Below are 13,606 nucleotides of genomic sequence, written 5' to 3'. Positions count from 1 at the left end.
ACAGAGGATATCATGGAGCAGAGAAATCAGTTGCCTTAAAAATACACTAAGCACAAGGGATGTAAAGACAATTAAAAATGGATACAAATATGGACAATTCAAATCGATTTGACAAACATATATTTGATGCAATACATAACAAATTGGAAGACACATCAAACAGGCACACGCTGTCTGCCAGTTTGTGCAGGCATCATGTAAAAGACCCGGGGGTCAGGGAATCGGGTCGTGGCTCTGCTCTCACTGGATGAAAATGTGTGCAGTCGTATGACAAAAAAATATCAAACATGCCAGAAAATGATCCGCCCGGTCGAAGCAGCTGATTGGGCTGTGATTGGCTGTACATTTCATGATGTGGGATTTGGCTGAACTTTGGCGCGATTCAAAATGAGTGGTTTGACTCAAAGTGAGGTGAATCAGTCAACAGAGCGAAGAAGAAAACAAGACATAGTATCCAGCAGCTGCATCAAAGCCCACATTTTTTGTCATCCATTGGACACCAGTAAGGTGTATAGGCACCAGCTCAGGGGCGTGTCCAGAGGGGTGGTATGGGCCACCCCAAAATCCTTAACCATGATTGGCTATTTGCCTAATCAGAGGTGGGACTGGTTAAAATCCACCATTCAGGCTGTGCTGGTTCATAGTTTTCAGTGTTCAAATGTTTGTTTGAAAATTTTTAAAATACTTTAAATTGAGACTTTGGGCATTTTGAGTCCTTGAAGAATGAAGCTAAGAAGATGTTTATGTTGTTATTATCCTGTGTTACTTCAAGTTGATTAGTGCAAACAGAAGGGGTAAATAAATGCTCTTCATTCATGTTTGTGCACCCAAACTTCAGGCCACCCCTGCTCAAGTCATCGCCTCCAGTTGGGCCCCCCCAACGTCCAAAAAGTCCGGACACGCCCCTGCACCAGCTCATGGGATTGCAGAAATTATAAGAGGTGAAACAAATCAGCAGTAAACATTATTCAGATTCACATCACTTTCATTTTAACTCAAAATCACATAACTACGTGATCCTGCATACGTCTACCTACTTCACAGTTCATACTCAAGCAAAAACGTCTAAAACAACATGATCACTAAATATTTGAATTCACGGGGGTCTGTTGGATTGAGCGCCACTAAAAACCTTCTTATTGTTAAAGAAGTTTAACAGATGCTACATTATATTTGGTGCTCTATGGTGACAAACAGGAAGAAGAAAACACATACAGTAAATCCACTTATCATAACAGGAAAATATTAACCATTTCAGAAAGTAAAGAGAGCCAAAATTAACTCGTGATGACACGTTGAAAATAAAAAGCGCTCGTCTTTATTGGTCCAAATGTGCACTTTAAAACAGCCCGGCTAACTGCATGGAAATTCTGGTAATCTTTTTTAAATCTCGGCCCAATTTTTTAAAATTATTTCTACCCAGGGTTTTTCAAATAATCACTTGAAGTGGAAAGTCTTTGATCCGTTTGATTTTTCCCTGAAAGATCATGTTGAAACTATTACAGCCCGTCTTAACCCGACCGCCACCCGGAGCAATCTACTGGAGCAGCATGTCAATTAGTGATTACTGAGCCCACATTATGTGAAAACAGGGCCCAGGGTTAGACGTACAGCACAGAGAGCCAGTTATCACCAATCATACATTTACAGACAAAAAAATCCAGTTGAGCGGACAGAAGTGCTTTGACTCACTGGGGCTCTCGATTTTCAAAAGAGCATTTTACAAATTGAATTTATCAGTGCAACAAAAAGAGAGCGATCCACAGGTTGACTGGTCTTCAAAGCAGCTTCTGATCGGGCTATAGCTGCCTGATGGCGGCACCAAGTGGCAGTAAGAGGTATCTGCATGTCAGTAAAGGTCATGGTAACATGATGTCAGTAATGTACATACAGCATCTGTGATTCATTCTGAAGTTTTTGTTTTTTTGAGTGTGTCCCTTCATAACGGACATCAGGAACTCATATGGAGGATCGCTTTAAATCTACAGTGTCTCAGTTAGTGCAGGTGTTACCGACCCCGATGTGCCTTAGGTTGAGATGAACGTCTGTAAACAGCAGAAGGAGCAGCTTTTATCACCACAACACAAAAAATAAAGAAGAATATTTCACAGCTGGTTGGCCTGTTGGTGATCCCTCCACTGTTGGTCTTGGTGGCGTTTGTTCTCTTGGCTCTCGAAACGTTTTTTTCATTGATCATTCGATTGTTTGGTTCAGAAAAGCTATGGCAGTCTTTGCGTTGTCTTTGTGTTGATTAAGGAACACACACATGATTAACCGTTCTCTGATCAATAGAATCGCTTGCGTCTGTTCTCCTTCCAGCGCCCGTAAACCATCAGCCCGACCACCGCCAGCACACCCAGGCCCATGATGGAGAAGAGGAGCGTGAAGAAGAACTGCAGCCCGCTCATCCCTTCCTCCTGGACATCCACTATGAAGCAAAAGAACGAGAGATATCAGCCGATATATCGTTATCAGTATCGCCCCTAAAAAGTCCAATATCTGTTGGGCTGTAGTCACTGCTGGTTATTGTCAAATAGAGCTCTCTACATATTCAAACATTTCATTTGTCATTCTTATATTACTTTTGATTTGAAAGAGTTTAATCTACCGTGAAATTGTTCCATGTTGTCAACACTGGGGATTGTGACCTCCTCCTCTTCTTCCTCCTCTGGAGCCCGCTCGACTGTCAGCTGGTACAACTTCATGGATATGATGTCATGGTTATCTAGAACAACATGGACGGAGCAGGAATTAAGTCTGGAGAGAATCTACACTAAAACACTTTCTCTTCCTCGTTTCAACTTTGTCACTTTGTCTCGTAACCCGTCACTTGAACTTTAACCTCCCTCTCACTGCACAGCATGTCCTAATGTCCTGTATAGTTTTTAGTTTGGCAGTTAACGGGTGTAAAGATTACTTTGTACTTGCTTGTTTATAGTCGGTAATACATTGTATATTTATTTCTATCTATTCTCATTTGTATTTGCACACATATGCATGTTCTTCTTCTGGTCTTCTTACTGCTGCAACACTTGAATTTCCCCACTGGGACTCAATAAAGGATTATCTTGTCTTATTTGAGGATCTGTGCAGGTTGGGAGGAAAGTTTATTTGGGATTTTAATCCGCTAACATCCTGGAATCACTCAAACTGCTTTGTTACCCAGCTTCCCTGAATATAAGTTTAAGTTTAAGACACTGCTATAGATGATGCAGTCGGTTTCTAGAGGTCTATGAGACACAGAAAAACGGTTTCAGCTGTCGCCCTGCCTGACGATTTGTATTGCAATCAGATAGGGGTGACCCGTTAAACATATCGAATCTCCCTTGGGATTCATTCCAGAGAGCCTCGGCCCACTGCCAATCTCACAGTGGAGCACGGCTTATGCCACAAGGATCATTCCTTTCCAGCTATATGGAGGTGCTCAATGTCTAATCAGGTGTGAACATGTAAATCCTTAGTCGGGGTCACCCCCACAATCAGCAGCAAAGTCGACAACGTGTAGTTTCTGTCAGTTTCTTTTCAATAAATGTAAGTAACCAGACATTCCTTTGTGGTATTTTAGCATGCCTATGAGTATTCATACCTGACAGATCTCCAGTGGCTGAGGAGGCACCGAAGAAGTACCCCATAGGAAGCCGGAGTCCTGTGATATCCGCACAGTCCTTCCATTCCTGCCTACCGTCTACGTCCACCATGAGCTGCAAGGCAGAGAAATGGACCGTCAGTGTCATTGATGAAGGACAAACCACTGCAAAGAGTCTTCTCTGGAATTTCAGCAGGAACCTTTTTGGTGGTAAGATGACATACAGCATTAATGGCACCTTAAAGTGACGGTTTCATACCGTGAGTCTGTTCTTAGAGTATCTGACGAGGAGAAACGTGTCATAGATCGCGTTGCGCGTCATAGCTGTACATCCTCCAAGTTCAGTGGGCCGTCCATCGAAGTCGTGGTCATAGGACAGAGTCCCGTTCCCCAGCATCACCGATATGAACGGGAAAGCCCTCTGTGAGGAGGACAGGTGAGTTCAACACACAACACTGGACCATATTCATTCTTTTCTCTCTGCACTGACAGACGCTTGAAGAAGCAGACTTTTAAACGTTAGAGTATAGTTTATAGAAATGTCTATCCCACATTTGAAATACTTTATTCCTTTTTTTCCTGTAATATTAAAAAGACTGAATCATTTAATGGAATCGTCTTCACAGCGTTGCTCACATGCAGACTGTTTTTAGTCACGCAGCCCTTAACGACAAATTACTCCAAGAACAACTGATTACACATATGATAGTATGTCGCAGCCACACAGCAGACAGCACTGACGCTTCAAGCAGACACGTGATGAGATGAGACGAGACAATGAACTGGTGAAGATGACAGATGGACATTTTCCGCTCATGAAAAAAAACAAAAAAACAGCTGCTGCTACCTGAGTTCCAGGTTGAGTCCTCTGATGTACAAGTTGAAGAAAGAGAAACACATGTCACATTGGAAATCGGTTTAATACTGAAACTAACAATTCCCACATCTACATGCATGCTGCACTCATCCGCCCCACTGAGTCTGTTTCTTGAATATGAGCAGCTGTACTCACGGGTACCCAAGATCACAAGAGGACTACAAGATCACGTGAGAATAAAGAGAAAAACATGCAAACAACATGTTGCTTCATCTTTCTGATGGATGATTGGTTGTTCATCCGGTGCCTGTTTTGAGGTAATATGAATATTGTGTTTTATTTGGAAATTGTGCTGATGCTCTGTGCGTTTCCCTGTCTGACTTCCTGTCTGGCTTCATCTATTCTGTTCAGCTTGATGCATGCTTGCAGCGGGCTCCTTCAAAAATAGACTCAGTGAGTATTTGAAAAGGAGCAAGGCGTAGTGATGCTGCTGACACGCTCCAGAGACGGACCGCGGCGCCGACAGACTGCGGAGAGGACGGACTATGTGAAAACTGTCAGTAAGAGGCTACGATAGACTGGCAGGCCAGACGATGCAAGCATTTGAATAAAAAAAAAAAAAACATCACTTATGACAGCTTCCTGTAGTCATCTTTTAAAGCTGTATTAAGACTACAAAAACCATGAATTAGAACAGAAGCTACAAACTCACTCACATCATGGCCTTTATCAGCGTTTGGGTAAGTGTCCACAAATATTCCAAGTCCAACGAAGTGGTTCATGTTGCCAAACACAGGACCTGCAAACAAAGAGTCAGATACATCAGGGTGTTAATAATAGAGTCATATTTCAAAGGATGAAGCAACATTTAAACTCATCTCCCACATTAAGCCACTGACAAATACCTGAAGCAGTCAGTGTAGAGATATGTGATATAAGATGTATTTATCAGAGGCATGCTAAGGGTGCACTCACAGTAGGTAATCTGTCCTTTGCCTGGTAGACCCCTAAAGGGCCCTGGCACTGATGGAGGAGGTGTGCTTGGGCACGGTACAATCGCTCATTCATGAGCACGCAATGTGGACATAAAGTATAATCGATCCCATTAACGAGAAATCCCCGAGTGTTCTGGCTGTTTCTGACAAATGACTCAGAAGAAGCCACAAAGTCAGGGAAGTAGCTGTCATGGTCTCCGATGTGCGGACTCGACCGCACGCCCCCATTTTTTTCTAGTTTTTTACTCGAGTCAGTCTGTCTTGTAAACTAAGCACACTTCATGATCAAGTAAAGTCATTCAACGAGTTGTATTGGGATGTTATGTACAAGAGGTACATAACAGGTAACTGTAACTGTTACCTTTTCAATTTTTTTAATTAAGGTAGTTACTTAGTTTCAATCAGTGAGTTTCATAAAAGATTCCACTTTGATTGTAAAAAAGGATTCATATCCGCATCATTGTGTGTTTCTTGTTGGTTACAACAAACAGAATTAAAGCAGTAAAATCTGATTCACTTCTAACATGACACTAATAAGCTTGTGGGGAATCAAAATAAGATTTGAAAATGTGCTAAGAGAAATATAACGTTTTCAATAGAAGACTAGAGAAGAAAGTTATCTGAAATGCAGAAAGACTCCTCCGGACCCCCTTGATGGGGGATTAAAACGTGCTCTGAGAAATGATTAGGAACACAAGTGTGGACATAAGTTCCCTACTTGTGTTGATATAGACTATGAAGCACAGAGGGCAGTCTGTTACAACATGTTTAAACTCTGATAGGCTTTGACTGAGAGCCGGTAAGTTATGTAAGATAGAACCAGTTAAATGATTAGATTTGAAATGATGTTATTTTAGATCTCAAAAACAAGATGTTGAATGTTATTATATATTTGATCATTACGTACTTTGATATTCTCTGAAGGAAAGCTCTGTGGATAAAATAATATTTCTGTAAAGATTTATTAAACCAGATAAGGTGTCATGACTCAGGGAATTATGTGCCTGTAGCTTTAACACTTTTGTAAATACTGATTAATAAAAAACAAATATAAGTTCACGTTTGAATGTGTGGAAATGTCATTAAGAGAGTTCTCCTTCTTGATTTAAATTGCTGCTTCAACCAAAAGTGACATTGACGAGCGCTGCCGAGTGAGCTGATGCGAGAACGCAGAAGTATATTTCCGAGAGAATTCACCTTGAGCCAATGGGAGGAGGAGTGAGGTGTGAGGTGCAGATGTGAACTGAAAGGTCAGGAGAATATTCAGAGTGCATATGTGAAAACGGCTTTAGAAATTTAGAATCATTGGAACTTTTGCATTCAAAAATATTGTTGTAGCAGGGTGTCAGATCATAATCATACATGATAAAAAAAACCTGCAATTTCCCAAAATGAAATGAATCAAGAACCGATGGAGCTTGGGAAATATATGCTGCACTACAATTCAAACACAGAAAGTTAAGTATTGAGGCTGTAGCTGCTGCCAGGGTTCAAAGAGCATAAATTCTGCAGATCCAGGCCTCTAAAGTCCCTTCGTACAGAACAGGAACTCAATGATATAACAATCGCAGATCAAACAACACAAATAGATATGACAACAAAGTACATTTCCCCCAAATGGTGATTCTTTTTTGGTCCTGAATGTCTGAGGTCAATCCTGTTTTTGTAAAATCACTTTAAATAATTGGAAACATGTAGCTGCTTTGCCATGAATAAGAAGAAAATCTCTCTATTCATTCAGTCTCTACCTACCATTTTGCATGCGATCTTTGGTTAGCCAGAAGGCCAGGCCATCCCCATTCAAATTCTTCTTCCCCTGACCGTGAATTTTAAATTGCACCTTGAGCTCCCAATCCCGCAAGGAGAAAGGCTAGAAAGCAACAAAAATTAGGTGAGGCAGGTTATTCAGGTGCTCTGATGTTTGAAGTATGTCAGCAGAGAAACATTTTTGAAGCTCTAGTTGTCCACTGTATGTTATCCAATACAGAATTACCTTTATTATATTTACAAAATACAATCATCTTAATCAATCTCATACTTACAACCCGACTCCATACTGCCCCCTGTCTGCTCTGCAGGTCTGGGGTAAGCCTCACATAGTCAGGTGTAACCATGGCAGTGCCCATCAGGTCCCATTGTGAAGAACTAGAGAAGCCCAGACCTGAAAAAAAAATTATAAAGTTTTGTTTTTTTTGTCGCATACAAAATGTTTGATTCTCAAACTGTCTGTTTGCTGGTTATTTATTTTCTACTGTTTTAAAGAAGTAAAATTCTACTTTTAAACTAAAATGTGTTTTCATTTCAAGCGATGCTTTCATTTCAGTTCAAAATATTCAATAAATAACCACAAAATAGTTCATCAGATATGAACTCTTTCATTAGAAAAAAATCTCCCAGCCTTAACAGTTGAACATATTTACAGTAGAGAGCATGTCAGTGAACTATGAGGGCAAAAAAATCAAAAACAAATAATGGGTCATTAATCGTAATCGAGGTCAAATGTGTGTCCCCTCCAGCAGAGGATAAACGGCCAATGTTAGAAACAGTGTCGTGCAAGACCCCTTTTACATATTATGTTAGTGAGTACTTACAATTAGAGAGCGAGTATGGAGGTCATCCCTTCTCTATGCTAGGAAAAACATTACTTAATGTTACTAACTATAGTGAATCAGAGGGGATTTAGAAGTGGGTATACTCCGTACACCTGCACTACACCATTAGCCAGGAAAAACCCTGCCATATCAGCAAAGCTCAAAATGAGAAACTTTAACATGTATTGATTATTCATGAGTGATCCTCCACATATTAATCCACTCTTTCCTTTACATTTAACTGTGATTGATCGGTGTGACTTAACAGATGCTCCCCCAGAAAGAAGCACACTGTTAACGTAAGCTGGACCGAGTTTTAATTATTAGTTGCTAGTTAGACTTTACTGCCATTACTGATTTATTTATTAGCAAACTATCATTGTGCAATAATAGCAACCATGTCCCCCATTATGACATTAGCCAATGCTGCCTTCATGTTCTCCTTGGAAACATCGTACTTACCAGTTGTTCTCAGTTCTCATTCAAGAATATAGAACATACAGGTAAACGTTGTTATCAAATGTTAATATACTTACCTGCTTGCTACACCTACATCTTGCTCAAATGTACCACTTAAGTAAATGATAGCTACTATTAACAATATATATAATGTATAACCGTCTTTTGTTGACACTCTCGTATTATTTTTCTTCGTATTGCAATTTCACACTCGTAATTACGACTTTGGAGAGCTGATCATGAGTTCATAACTCGTTAATACGGTAGATGCCATAATTCCGAGGAGCACTTGAAGGCAGCATCGGCAGTGCTAACACAAGTTCCTGGGGTCAGATTTCCTCTTTCTTCGGGTTAATTATCAGACTATTTATAATATACATCGGCTTTATGTTACAACATAGACTAGGTTTTTCTGAGGCTAAAATGGGAGAAATGTCTGTTAACGATAAGATTTTGTTTAAATCAGTGCTTCGTTAGCTCGGTTGCTAACACAGTCGCTCACCTCGGTAAGGCTTGGCCAAAGAAAACTCCCGCTTCAAAAAATCCTCAACAAACTCCTGCTCCTCCGCCAACGAGTGGCCCATCAAAACACAAAGGGCGACAAACAAACATGTTGATTCAAGGATGTTTTTGAAGTGAAACATTGAGCGTAAAAAACAAAAACTTCTCAATCGGACAGGATTTGACTTGGTTACGGTGGCGGCCATCTTTACACTCCCACTTTAAACTGGTCACGTGATCTCATGAGCAGTAATGACTTCATTTCCGGCTTCATGATTTTCAAATTAAACCTTTCTGACGGACTTTATGTCAATTCTTTTAGCTATTTATAGTTATTGAGAAAAATACCAGAATACTCTCATCGTAAACAATTCTGTTTTCTACGGGGCGGCTGTGGCTCAGTTGGTAGAGTTGTCGCCAGAATATGGACACCGGCATATTGCTAATTTGCAATATTTATCATTGCCGTGGAAACACCGGGAACGATAACAACAGAAACAACGGGAACTGCTACTGGAAACTGCCGTACTGTTGCTGTATGTGCTGATAAAATTCAATGCTCCTTGAATAAAGTACATGCTGAGTGATCACATTCTCTCCAGGTCTGATTCACCTGTTTGTTTTGACTACAGTCACCTCATTGTTCATTCTCCTCAGGGGGGTTGGGGTGGAGCAGCAGAGGGAATCACTCCCATGATTCCCCACCAGCCTTAACGTCATCTTTAGATATTGTTTTGATTGAGGGCCCCCTGGTGGCAGAATTTACATACTGTGTGTTTAAGAGATTAGATTTCTGATTTTATTCTTGCTGCATCAACACTTTCAACAAGTCCAATGAAACAATATGAAACACTGAAAGCTTTAATTGCAGCTGTATTAAGATTGCTACGAAGAAACACGTTCAAAAGAAAGAATCTACATCACACCCAGTGTATTAATAAACTTGCTGTAGTATTAAAAATGTAGATGAGGTATGTGTCAAGTGCAAGCCTCCTCTCGCCGCTGGTTATATTCAGTCTACCTTGCAGTTGGTTGCTGAACGAATAATAAAGAGTCCATTGTAACTTAATGTCCGGTGTATAAATGGCTGTTCAGAACACCAAACCCACAGTATTACATTTCAGCGTTTTAATCCCTGTATTGACTGACCTTTGACTCCTCTTATATTATATGTGGGGATGTCAAAAGCTCCAGATGTTCTAAATTCTGTCTGAAACTGTTTTATTACATATATACCCGGAGGATTCAGGAGCGCCGAGATCGAAGAGCGGCATTGAACACATGCCACAGCACATGGAAGTGCCACGCAGCAATTATGGCATTTCAAAATTATGCACACACGTGTGCCGTGGCATGTTTCAGGTGCCGCTTTTCGATCTTGGCCTCACAAATGTAAGAAGGTGTTAATTTGTGTTTGTTACAATCCAAACGTGTAATCGCTTTGTGGAAGGACATTAAAGACTTAATTCAAGTCAATAAGGAAATGTCTTGAAATGATGGCGTTACTTACAAACATAATACATAATAAACTTAAATAATAAGATTAAAGGTTGAGTTTTTTATGAGCTGTGGACCCCTTTCTCAAATTTTATGAAAAAAAGCCTATAGCTACGGACAGCAGGGGTTGGTAATTAGCCACGGCTGGAAACCTGCATGCATGGCGTCTACTTTGTATTTAGTATATGAAGCAATGTTCACTGCATGTGTCCCTGTTAAATAAACAGATAATATAAAAAACAGAGTAGGTACCTGTGACCAGGCAGTGCAGACAAAACCACTTACAGTATTAGATAAATAAAAGGTTTAGAAAGTGTCAGTAGATTTAATAATGACCAGATTTAATACGTGTGAAATCAGCTGGCTGATTGTGTATTTTATTTATTTGTTTGTTTGTTGTTTATACTACATATTTTTTTAATAATAATTAAAAGTGTAAATTATTCACTGCTCTTGATTCTAATTATTTATTTATTTCAATGTCAAATAAAGTTACTGTTTTATTTCCTCTGCTGATGTTGCTTTATTGGGAGGTAATGTCCTTTAATGGTTTATTAATGTTTGTTTTGTTTGTTTGTTGGAAATCCTAAAAAAAAAATCAATAAACATAAATTAGAAAAAGAAAAACAAGTTCATCATGTACTTATAGTTTGTGTCACTGAACAATGTTCTTTATTATCCCTGTGAGAGAGCAATTTGTTTTGCAGTCATCAGTAAAATACATACATACAGCAATCAGCAAACAAACATAAGAAGGACACTAAGAAGTAAAAAGTCTGATGGACAATAAATACATTCAAATAAAACAGATTTGAAAAAGCAACACAGTTGGTTGTTTAAAAAGGCAATGGCAGCAGGGACACGCTAAAAGTGTTGTGTTATGGTTTAAGATTGAAAGTAGGAGGATATTAAGGATGTGTATTACATTCACTTGAGAAATTATATATTTTTTCTCATTTGACCAGATAGTTGTGTTGGAATCACGAGAATATTTGAATTAATGAGAATGTCCTTTACTCAGAAACAGAGCAGATTTTTATTTTCTTCATAACAAATTCTCCTAATTCAGACATGAGTATCTCATTAATTCACGTAAAGAAAAGATACTAATATTGTGTGTACAATATACTTCAGAGGCTCCGTACAATACGCTTCTGAAGATTTTGGCTTGAATTGATTTTTTTCTCCCAGAGCAATTATTGTGTCATGTTTTCCCAAAGGATGTTCAGAACTTAGTATTTGTCTTGTAGACAGATTTGATGTCCTGGCTATTTTTAAACATAAAATATGGGAACGCTATGATACAGTTTTCTTTGCTTAAAAAGGACATACGATGGAGCATTAAAATAATTGTTTTTACATTTAATAAGAATACTCTGATGGAAATCTAAAAATCCATTCTCAAGAAATAATAGGACTCTATTTCAAATAAACATATACTGTGTCCTCGATGTGTTGTTTCTACCTTCTTATATTTTTTATTGACTTATTTTTCTCTGTGCCATGTGTTTAGAGTTGATCCATAAAGTTCACAGAAGGCTTAAAAACTTCATGTCATGCAAACATTATGACACATGGTAAGTTAGAATTACACAACAAAAACACAAAAGATGCATCAAAACTCTTTATAAAGGGTTAATTGAGTTCTTTGGAAAGCAGAACATTTAAAGTCTTTGTGTGCCTTTATTGGAAGGACAGGACAGTTGATAGAGTCAGAAAATGGGGCCTGAACGGGGATTGACATGCAGGAAAGGAGCTGAAGGTCGAACTTCGACCTGGGCCGCCCACATTGAGGACCAAAGACTCTGTACTGTACATAGGGCGCGCAAACTAACCACTCGGTTATCAGCGCTCCAAGTAGAACGTTTTAATAACAATAAATCCATGTTGTAGGATATTCTAATGACACACGTTGTCTGATTTATAAAAGCTCAGACACACGGGGCATCATGCATGCAGATACACACTTATAACATTATTAATGTAACAGGCTGTGTTTCTCTCACCCAAAACTGCAGCTCCCCTTGGGGATTATTACACTGCTAAAATACTCAAATACCATCTATTCAGATTTTAGCATTATGAAAACAGAATTTACCTGCATATCATGCATCTATAGACAACAAGGTCAAAAGGTCAAACATTCATGAGGTAGCAGCTGTAAGTCAGCGTTTCCATCATTTGAGATTTGACAGGCAGGAGCTGACTTTTATGGCTATGACACAACCCTAAACCCTGCTCTTTTCCTGACTTATTATCCGGTGTCTTCATCAAACAGTGGATTACATTTGACTCAGCTCTTCAGCATGTTTGTTTCTTCCCTCACCCAGCATTTGTTGTGTCTCATATAAGAGTGCTGCCCCGTTCGATTAATGGACAGAGTATTGACATGTGACGGAGGGAGCCAGGTTTGTGTCGGGATCTTGGGAGACATTACAGTAATGCAACTTGAGGGTGATGCTATTGCTCCTCAGAGACAGACAAAGAGACAGAGTGGGAATAAGAGAGCAAACATAAAGGTGTTTATGATCCAGCGGTGACTTTGGGCCCTTACTATTTCCTGTATATGTCCCCAGGGAAGATATCATTCACTTACATCCAGAAAGCTGCAGAATTCCAGCTGAACCTTGTAACCCGAAACGCCAGCGTCTAGCACCTCTTTTGTCACCCACGTATCACCATTTGTGCATCCTGTAATCTGCAGCAGAGACCAACACATACAGCATTTGGCCGTCTGCGGGGCAATAAATTCTGCCTCAGCTTATTGAGTGGAGAGGATCGCATGGCATGCTGCATGCAGCCGCCTCCCACTGGGGCAGACTTGCACTGTAATCCCTGTTTGCAAGGTCAAAAGATATTTTAATATCCGTCGAGCACAGTCAGTTCAGCGCTCATCTTTATTAAAGCTTTCCACACCTGTTCCAGTGCAAGCGTTGGGAGTGAAAAGTTTCCCAGAAGAAGAGAAGGCATCACCTTTGCACAACAACAACAACAATAGGCTCTATGATTTCCAGTCTGGAAATTAAGAAGTATTAGAGTTCATTGCTACATAAGAAATAACTGTCAATTATAAACAAACTTTAAAACATTTTTTTGCAATTTGGTGAAATGCATGTTATGATTAGTTACAGCAGTGGTTCTCAAACTTTTTAGACTGCGT

At 39.6% G+C, this 13,606-nt stretch overlaps 1 protein-coding gene and 2 long non-coding RNA genes across 4 annotated transcripts in view; 1 reads left to right on the top strand and 2 right to left on the bottom strand.

The window, feature by feature from the left end:
- Positions 1 to 13,606, top strand: part of LOC132973773 (uncharacterized) — a 390,261-nt gene that overhangs the window by 342,310 nt on the left and 34,345 nt on the right. The window lies entirely within an intron of this gene.
- LOC132973775 (uncharacterized) overlaps positions 1 to 13,606 on the bottom strand; it is a 58,066-nt gene that overhangs the window by 10,647 nt on the left and 33,813 nt on the right. The window lies entirely within an intron of this gene.
- On the bottom strand, positions 106 to 9,185 carry LOC132973756 (VIP36-like protein). 2 transcript variants are annotated; one of them, XM_061037343.1, is made up of 9 exons: positions 8,951 to 9,184; positions 7,441 to 7,559; positions 7,151 to 7,268; positions 5,120 to 5,202; positions 4,434 to 4,454; positions 3,846 to 4,007; positions 3,587 to 3,701; positions 2,609 to 2,725; positions 106 to 2,428 (listed from the first exon to the last, which is right to left on the bottom strand). In XM_061037343.1, exons 1-9 carry the CDS (start codon positions 9,153 to 9,155, stop codon positions 2,286 to 2,288), a joined length of 1,083 nt encoding a protein of 360 aa, XP_060893326.1. In that variant the 5' UTR covers positions 9,156 to 9,184; the 3' UTR covers positions 106 to 2,285. The 2 variants fall into 2 exon arrangements, with proteins under 2 accessions (XP_060893326.1, XP_060893327.1); XM_061037344.1 differs by lacking the exon at positions 4,434 to 4,454 and having other exon boundaries at positions 8,951 to 9,185.

The sequence above is a fragment of the Labrus mixtus genome, chromosome 5, assembly GCF_963584025.1.
Source record: "Labrus mixtus chromosome 5, fLabMix1.1, whole genome shotgun sequence".
Classification (NCBI taxonomy): domain Eukaryota; kingdom Metazoa; phylum Chordata; class Actinopteri; order Labriformes; family Labridae; genus Labrus; species Labrus mixtus.
Note: the sequence above shows the minus strand (reverse complement) of the source record. Positions and strands in the feature narration are given on the sequence as shown.

What these genes read in the sequence shown, in the direction of transcription:
- LOC132973756 (XM_061037343.1), bottom strand. Translation starts at nt 9,155, where the DNA reads ATGGCCGCCACCGTAACCAAGTCAAATCCTGTCCGATTGAGAAGTTTT. An exon ending in CAAAGATCGCATGCAAAATG is followed by an intron (nt 5,203 to 7,150) that starts GTAGGTAGAGAC and finishes CTTTGTTTGCAG; the next exon opens with GTCCTGTGTTTGGCAACATG. An exon ending in ACTCTAAGAACAGACTCACG is followed by an intron (nt 3,702 to 3,845) that starts GTATGAAACCGT and finishes TCTGCCTTGCAG; the next exon opens with CTCATGGTGGACGTAGACGG.